Source organism: Emydura macquarii, unplaced genomic scaffold, assembly GCF_026122565.2.
Source record: "Emydura macquarii macquarii isolate MOO-44397 ecotype Brisbane River unplaced genomic scaffold, CSIRO-AGI_Emac_v2 contig_934, whole genome shotgun sequence".
NCBI lineage: Eukaryota > Metazoa > Chordata > Testudines > Chelidae > Emydura > Emydura macquarii.
In genome coordinates this window covers 192,275-201,751 of record NW_027131071.1, presented here as the reverse complement: position 1 = coordinate 201,751, position 9,477 = coordinate 192,275, and the positions used below count along the sequence as shown (strand labels likewise).

At 45.3% G+C, this 9,477-nt stretch overlaps 1 protein-coding gene across 1 annotated transcript; it reads left to right on the top strand.

The window, feature by feature from the left end:
* The first annotated feature begins 7,976 nt into the window (after window positions 1–7,976).
* LOC137149997 (olfactory receptor 51G2-like) lies at window positions 7,977–8,912 on the top strand. Its single transcript, XM_067543644.1, has one exon. The coding sequence runs from the start codon at window positions 7,977–7,979 to the stop codon at window positions 8,910–8,912; it is 936 nt and encodes a 311-aa protein (XP_067399745.1).
* Window positions 8,913–9,477: the final 565 nt, after the last annotated feature.

Sequence of the window (9,477 nt, the reverse complement as noted above, 5' to 3'; positions counted from 1 at the left end):
TCAACATCTAACCCAATCTTCTGGCTGAACTAGAGAATATTTTAGAGACGTTCAATCTTGATTTAGAGAATCAAGTGATGGAGAATCCATCCACATCCTGTTGTCCCAATAGTTAATAACCTTCCACTTGTTAAAAATGTGCACCTCATTTCCAGACTGAATGTGTCCAGCTTCAGCTTCTGAACATTGGATCGTGTTATGCCTTCATCTGCTAAAATACACAGTCCTCTGGTATCATAAATCTACTTTCAGTGCAGGTATTTATGCACAGCATGATGTGAGTTTTCAGGCTAAGCTCCAAGCTCAGCATTGTATCCAAGGAGGAGCATCTCAAGGCCTGAACACCTAAATCCCACACATTTGTACCATCTTAATCTTCTACATCCCATTTATTGGCATGGCTCTGATACACAGAGTCTGGGAACAGCTTTCCTGTGTTTTCCACATGAGAATGGCCAATGCTTATCTATTTGCACCACCTGTCTTAATGTACAGGGTCAAAACCAGATAGATCTGCAGAAAGACATTCAGCATATTCCATCCAAAAAATGACAGGTCAGCAACAGTTCTGGATGGGGACACACTACATTAGAGGAGAATGTTATGTGCAGATTTGGGTGATGCAGTCTTAGAAGGATCTGATAAGATGTTACCTGTAGTTTAGTGTGTGCGGTGTAGTTAGTCATTATAGTTATTCATTATAGTTATTATTTTATTTTCCATTACAGAGGCATATAGAGAACCCAAGAGAGCACAAGCCCCATTGTGCAAGTTAGTCATTATAGTTATTATTTTATTTTCCATTACAGAGGCATATAGAGAACCCAAGAGAGCACAAGCCCCATTGTGCTAGTTGCTATACACACAGGCCATGTCTACACTACAAAATTAAGTCAACCTCACTTAGGTCGGTATACAGGCACTGCAGTAATTACATCGCTTGTGTGTGTCTACACTCTGCTCCTTGTGTCGGCGGTGCATATCCTCACCAGGAGCACTTGTATCGATTGTACTATCCGTGTGGGGCATTGTGGGATGGCTTCTAAAAGCCAGTAACAGTCAATGTAAAGAACACAAGGTCTACACTAACTCTGCATTGATCTAGCGACATTGACCTTGAATTTACGTCGCTCATGGAGGTGGAGTTAAGGCAACGTAGCAAGGCAGTTACAGCGGCAGGAGCGAAATTTAAGTGGAGACATTCCATGATTAGGACAATGTAAGTTGTAGTGTAGACCAGACCATACTTAATAAGAGACAGACCCTGCTCTAAAGAATTCACAATCAGAAAGACAAGACACGCTATAGGTAAGGGAAAGGAAGGATTATTATCCCACTCTACAGCCATAAAGAGATTAAGAGACTCCTAGGTACTAAATAACACATATAAATCATCAATGAAGTCTGTTCCATGGTCGCACAGGAAGCCTGTATTAGAGCAGGAGTTACATCTAGCTCTCCTGTGTCTTACTCCAGTTTCTTACCCACAAGATCATCTTTCTTCACAAAATCAGGGTGTCTTTGGATCCAGGGTTTTGGTTAAACCTACTATAGAGCTGAAAGACAGGGTGAAAGTTTGAAACTAGGTTTGGACTTGGATGCCAAATTGTCCCAAAGTTTGAGGGTGCTGAAACCTGGAGTTATCATTTGATCTCATCTCTCGGTTAATTTTTAAATTGATAAAACATGTTAGGTTGCCATATTATAAAATTGATCATGTTCCATTGGTTTAACTTAGTGGCGTCATAACAACAGCTCAGTGTTATTGAGGTTACTAAGTCTGTTTCAGCTCCCATATGATTGCCATGCTGATGTAATGATAGACTGCACGTGCTTTCCTGAAAGTCTCTAACCTGCTAGAAATAGACAGCTTTGTACAGATGGGAAACTGGAACACAACTTGCCCAAGGCATCTGTGCTAGAGAAGGGAACTGACCCCAAGTCTTCTAACTCTTCCACTAGTGGCCTAACCACTGCCTTAGCATTAGCAGTAGTTTTTTTGTTTTACAATAGTGCAGTGGGGGCCCAGTCGGGGCCCGGGACCCCTGGTGCCAAGCACCACACAACCACAAGCTGGTGCCTAAAACGAAGAGCTTCCAAGCTAAGTATCAGGTAAGAGACAGCATGGGGGTGCAACAAACAGATAGAGGAGCATGTGTGAACAAGATCTTTCACAAGTTCAGGAGCAACTTCCCTACAGCCAAACAAGCCTTTCAAGAGAGACACATCTTCTCTGCCCCCCTCTCTGCCTTTTACCAGGAATGTAGACAAGGAAGTCAGATTTTATGCTAGTTTGTAACTTTTTATTTGAATCTATCAATGTCCAATTTCTTTTCTATGTTAATAAAGAAAACTGTATCAAATGAAATACCTCGCTGATATGTGAGCTCTGCATGCTGGAGCTAAGCCTCACCAGCTACTCTAACCAGCCTTCCCTTCTCAGTCCACCCCCTCCATCCTCTACCACAGCCCCTTCAGCAGATTGTGGGCAGTGGCTAATGAGACAGGCCCCGATAGCACATCTCCGATGAACCTGGGGTCCCAGTGAGCTGGAGAGGGTCCTAGAGCAGTTGTGGAGGCACAGAGATTGTGGGTGGGAGGGCCTGGCTATCAGGGGATCACTGAGATCTGTGCATAGCTTTGGGGATCCATAGATGCTGGGTTGCCCTGTTTATATGTCAGGGAGAACAAAAGGGATCTGCCCTACTGAAACAATCTAATGAAAATGTCCAGGTAGGAGCTCTGTGGAATATTCCCAGAACAGCCAGCACCCTGGGTTAGTAATGCGGGAAAGGGGGTTACTGGGGAGAAATCTGACCCTACATAACTTTTATTAGTCTGATTTACTGTATTGCAGCAAGATTACAGCTGTAACAGCATCATTGGTACCACTCAGCTGCCCTCGAGGGAGCCATGTGAGTCCTCTGAGCCGTACGCACAGCGCTGACAGCCTGGATTGCAGGAGTAGAGCCTGTGGCAGGGCTTGTGCTGCTGTCCAATGTGGTGGCATTACCGAGAATCCCCTGGGACTGGGCTTCCTGCAATTTGTCATTGGTTCAGTGTGTGCCAGCTTTAACTCCATTATGGCCAATCAGCTGATGGTCCCAGGTGGCCAAGTGTCCCCCAAGGAAATGGGCAAACATGCTTCATAAGGACAGTGGCAGCCTGTTTAAGCAGACACTGCCTACTCCCTGTGCCAGCTCTCTGCTGATGACTTCTCCGTTATGCTGCAGATCTCTGCTGGTAGCTGCTCCCCTTCTCACAGGCATTGGGTACGTTGGCAGGTTTCTCTGTCTTTAAATCTTTCAAACGTCAAGGGAAGGGTAAAGGCTGCCAGCTGTTGAGATGTGCAGATGTTCTGTGCAGCGGCAGCTGACTCTGCTGGGCTGTGGGTGTGACTCAGTGACAGGGGCTGGAGAGCAGGCAGCACATGGTAGCTGCGGGACCCCCCATTTCATGTGTCCTTGGGTTATGGGGGATCATTCCAGGTACACAGAAACCCCAGATTCAAAGTGAGCTCAGAGTGTGAAAACCCTGGTGCCTCAAGCCAGGATTTCTCAACGGGTCCCATTTCCAGAAGTGCCGTGTGCTCCGAGAATGAGAAGACCCCATGCAATATCAGTGAGTAGTTCCCAGAACACCTCAGGTTCATTTACTCCTGGAAATTTAATTGGCAAATCCCTGTTCAAAGCTTTTATTCTCTGGCTGGATTGTGAACGGAGGAATTCAGAGCTGTGTTGCTTTGTGTAACAGGTCATATAAGGCACATGAAATAGTTCTGTTTCCTGATGGGATGAGGGCTCCAGCATTTCTGCTCTGTACAGGCAGTTACAGGGCATCCTGCATCTCTGCCCCCTCTCTGGTCTCTGAGTGCCAGATGTCAGCTGCCTCCCATTCCCTCTCTTGGTGTGAAATCTCACCATTCTCCCATCCTCAGACTGGGCCCTGGGCTTCAGGACACTGTGGATCGACTGGGTTTGACACCTGTGGTTCTTCCCTTTGGGAGTCTATGACCTGTGGGGAGAAGCGTGACCAGCCTTCCTCAGCCAAAGTATTGTGTAATTTGAACAGTGGGAATAAAGCATCACAGAAGAGAATAAACAGGTTTTAAAACAACAGTCTGTACGTCTCTCTGAAGCCCTCCCACTCTGATGGGGACCCAAGCAGGCTGAGCATTTTCTGATTTCCCCAGCGGTGTCTGTCAGTCTGAGGAGCTTCTCAGCACCAGCTGCCCCACCTCCGGACAGACTCCCAGCACTGGCAGAACAAGCTGTGTAACTTGGCTGGAGCCCGGAAATGGGGTCTTCACAGCATGGAGCTCAGGGGTTGTCTCTTAACTGTGCTGAAGTGTTTAGTGAGAGATGGCTTTTCCTGAGCTCTTGTTTCCCTTCCTGCTCCTTTTTTCCAGCAGTCTGCTACTGAACTAAAACTAGCCATATTGGTCATATCCTGATATTTACTTTATATAGCCATAAAATAAACAGCCCAAAAAGTATAGTTCTATAAATGTTGTGCCAAAACTTTTCATTGTAATACAATTACTAGAATTTCATTACATGCATGTATATCGAAAGCCAGCAGTAGAGGTATTGGAACAGGAGTAACTTTACTATTTATCAGCTTTTGTTTTGGAAAATATTTCAGAGGTCTTCCGAGCTCTCTTTGCAATGAGTTTGTGCTATTAGCTCTTTGTTCAGTGAACAATTGTATGATTCTGTCTCCTTGTAACTGACCAGAAGCTTTTTGCAACACTTACATTCAGAATCATGCACACAACAATTCTGCTATTATTTTGCAAGAAGTTTCCAAAAAGTTATGAAACAACAGAACCGCTGGTTTCTGTTTCAGCAAAGAGTAGAGATGAGGTTCAGTCAAAGGGATTATATAGTGGTTGTACGTAATTTAAACTCATCACAAATTACACGACCATATCTGAAGTATCTTGCACACTCGGGGATATTAGTGCAAAACCAGTTGTCGCAAGGTGTTCATAGAAACATAGAATCGTAGAGTTGGAAGGGACCTAAGGAGGTCATCTAGTCCAACCCCCTGCTCAAAACAGGACTAACCTCAGCTAAATAATCCCAGTGAGGGTTTTGTCAAACCACAGATTAAAAACCTCTAAAGATGGAGATTCCACCACCTCCCTAGGTAACCCATTACTGTGCTTCACTACCCTCCTAGTGAATTTTTTTTCCTAATAACCAACCTAGACCTCCCCAACTGCAACTTGAGACTGTTGCTCCTTGTTCTGTCATCTGCCACCACTGAGATCAGCCTAGCTCCATCCTCCCTGGAATCCTCTTTCAGGTAGTTAAAGGCTGCTATCAAATCCCCCCTCATTCTTCTCTTCTGCAGACTAAACAAGCCTAGTTCCCTCAGCTTCTCCTCATAAGTCTTGTGCTGCAGCCCCCTAATCATTTTTGTTGCCCTCCGCTGGACTCTTTCTAACTTGTCCACATCCTTTTTGCAGTGAGGGGCCCAAAACTGGACACAATACTCCAAATGCAGCCTCACCAATGCCAAATAGAGGGGAATAATCACTTCCCACGATCTTCTGGCAATGCTTCTACTAATGCAGCCCAATATACTATTAGCCTTCTTGGCAACCAGGGCAGACTGCTTTCTTATATCCAACTTCTTATCCACTGTTACCCCCAGGTCCTTTTCTGCAGAACTGCTGCCTAGCCCGTCGGTCCCCAGTCTATAGCTGTGCATGGGATTCTTCCTTCCTAAGTGGAGGACTCTGCACTTTTCTTTGTAGAACCTCATCAGATTTCTTTTGGCCCAATGCTCCAGTTTGTTTAGGTCCTTCTGTATCCTATCCCTACCTTCCAGAGTATCTACCACTCCCCCCAGTTTAGTGTCATCTGCACACTTGCTGAGGGTGCAATCTACCCCATCCTCCAGATCATTAATGAAGATGTTGAACAAAACCAGCCCCAGGACCAACCCCTGGGGCACTCCGCTTGTGACAGGCTGCCAGCTAGACATGGAGCCACTGATCACTACTCGTTGAGCTCTGTGCTCTAGCCAGTTCTCTATCCATTTTATAGTCCATTCATCCAACCCATACTTCTTTCACTTGCTGATAAGAAAACTGTGAGAGACCGTATCAAAAGCTTTGCTAAAGTCAAGGTATATCATGTCTACCGCTTTTCGCACATCCACCAAGCCAGTCACCTCTTCATAGAAAGCAATCAGGTTGGTCAGGCATGACTTTCCCTTGATGACTCCGTGTTGACTGTTCCTGATCACCTTCCTCTCTTCCAAGTGCCTTAAAATGGATTCCTTGAGGACCTGCTCCATGATTTTTCCAGGGGTTGAGGTGAGGCTGACCAGTCTGTAATTCCCTGGATCCTCTTTCCTCTCTTTCTTGAAGATGGGCACTATATTTGCTTTTTTCCAGTCATCAGGGACCTCACCCAATTGCCACGAGCTTTCAAAGATAATAACCTGCCCTGCTTCTGCTTCTGCTGCATTCACAAAGTCAGTTGGTGACCCTCAGTTTCAGGAACCCCGGTGCAGTTTTATTTACAGGTTGTGCTCCCACCACCTTTTCACCGTACCAAGTTTCCCTTCTAGTGTCTGCACCCAAGAGGGAGGAGCTATTTCCACTTCCCAACTCCGTCTTCTGGCTTCTCTCCTCTGAGCACTTAATGCAGCCCGAAGGCTAATAGGGTGGGCAGCTGTCTCTGGTTCTCTAATAAGGTGCAGGTTTTTCTCTAGCCATCTCCAATTTACGTCCCTAAACTGGAGCTGGCATGACAGAGGGCAGACTAAGCAGTTCTTGCTCAGCACCCTGTCACACTGGTGTTTGCACTGTTCATCATTTGGGATCCAATCCCGCCCCACCCAGCTGAAGTAACTTACTGTGTTAGCTTCGAACTAGCCAAAGATCTACAGAACCCTCGCATGAGGAGAGGATGCGGGTCCTGTGAGTATAAAAAGAAGCTTTTAGGATGATTGACATGTCTGGATCCAGTCAACACTGGCTGGGCAAAGCATTCACCTAGTTTTGGAGGGCTTCTTTGGGGCACAATGTATTACGGACAGCGTTTTTTATGTGAAAGTTGATAGAGCCCGATTCTGATTTAATTTATACATGTAAATCTGGAGTGATGCTGTTCAAGTTAAGGTTCCTCAATTCATAACCTAGCCTGAAGAATTTATCCTGTGTAGTGCAAAGAGACAGTGGTGTAATTTGGGCTCTCAGGAACAGAGAAAATTAAAAAAAATATAATGAGGCAATGAAACACATTTATAAATACCATCAGTATTTATCAGGACAGATAAATACAACAACCATATTTACCATGCACTTGCAAGGCCACAACTGTAAAATCACACAGTGCTCAATGAGGCTGTGGAACTCACAGCCACAAGGTATCAATGGGACCAAGAGTTTAGTAGGATTCAAAGAGGGACTGAAGGCTTATATGGAGAACCAGAAAACCAATTACAGTAGTGAGGTGTATTTAAAATAGCTTGGGAAGGCTATAAACCTTCTTGATTTACGCCATAAAATAGGTCTAACTAGCGCCTGTCAGGAGGAATCTTTCCCTGAGAGCAGGTTATCACATAACTGGCTATAACATGGTTTCTTCTAGCTTCCTGTAAAGCATCTGGTACTGGCCACTGGTCTGACTACAAGTCTGATCCAGTCTGGCAATGTCTATATTCCTATCAGTGATGCACATAAGAACTGCCAAACCAGGTCAGAGCAATGGTCCAGCTAGCCCAGTATCCTGTCTTCCAACAGTGTCCAATACCAGGGGCTTCAGAGGCAATGAACACAAGAGATAATCACCAAGTGTAAATCCAAGACTGTGTTTTTACTGATCTTCCTTGAGCTCCTGGAAGTCTCCAGACTTGTTCTGAGAGTAGATTATGTCTCATACAATATAATATAGTCTCCTGTTGTTTTTCCTTTCAGGAATTAACTTTCAAAACTGCTCAGACCTGCCCAGTGCATCATGTCAGCTGTCAATGGCACCAAATTCCAACCTGCAGCGTTCTTTCTCTCCGGAATACCTGGGCTAGAAGATGTCCATGTCTGGATTTCCATCCCCTTCTGCTTAATATACGTTACTTCAATATTAGGAAATTCACTCATTCTGTTCATTATAAAAACAGATCCAAACCTCCATGAGCCCATGTATATTTTCCTTTCCATGTTGGCTGTTACAGACATTGGCTTATCGATATCCACCATGCCGACAACACTGGGTATATTCTGGTTTAACTCTAGGGAGATCAGTCAAGATGCCTGTTTTGCCCAGCTGTCGTTCATCCTCTCATTTTCCTTCACTGAATCCTCCGTGCTCTCATCTATGGCCTTTGACCGCTTTGTTGCGATCTGTCACCCGCTGAGATATGCTTCCATCTTAACCCCTCCGAGAGTAGCCAAGATGGGACTGGTGTCTCTGCTAAGAGGGGTGGGCGTAATATTCCCACTCCCTATTCTCCTGAAACGGTACCGATACTGTCATGCCAACATCCTTTCCCATTCCTACTGCCTGCACCAGGAGGTGATGATGACGACTTGTTCAGATATCAGAATCAGTAACATCTATGGCTTGTTTATAACACTCTGTTCATTCGGTTTGGACTTCCTGCTCATCCTCCTATCCTATGGGATGATCCTCAAAACAGTGCTGAACATCGCGTCCCATGCAGAGCGCCTTAAAGCCCTGAACACCTGCGTCTCTCATGTCTGCATCGTCCTGCTCTTCTACATGCCAGAGATTGGCTTGTCTGTGATGTACAGATTTGTGAAGAACTCTTCTCCCTTGGTTGACATTGTCATGGGAAATATGTATTTGCTAGTCCCACCCCTGATGAACCCAATTGTGTACAGCGTGAAAACCAAGCCCATTCGTGCCAGGATAATAAGGCTCTTCATCAAGTGAAGTGTTAGTTCATCACCCAGCTCCAGAGAATCAAACTCCTGTAACTGGCCCTTGCTATCCCGACCCTCCTCAGCGCAGGGGTCAGTTCTGGGGCTGAAGAGAATCCAGCCGATCTAGCTGGAAGGCTGGTCCTGTGGTTTGGGCACTGCTCTGCAGCTCGAAGTCCAGGGTCACACATGGGGTCTGTGCCAGAGCTTCGAATTAAATTTGAGTTGTGTAAATCCTGGTGCCCTGCCTTACCAACGTGACCAGCCTTCCTTTTCCCCATCCACAGGATAGGAGCACAGGGTCACAATCTAGAACTTAAAGTAATGAAAACTCTTCTCCTTTTTGTGCTCCTGTTGCACACAGCTGTGCGTTTTGCTGTCACTTGTAAAAATATTGAGTCTTTTTGTTGAATTCTCCTAAGCAACAGCAGCTGGTGGACAGGCTTTCCACGAGTTAATTATGCATCATTTAAATAAAATTCTAAAAGATCAAGCTCAGTTGATTGTCTTGGGTTCGAGTTTAGAGCAGAATTTATTATTATTTTTCAATCTTTACCATGGCCAGAAGCATGCCTGAG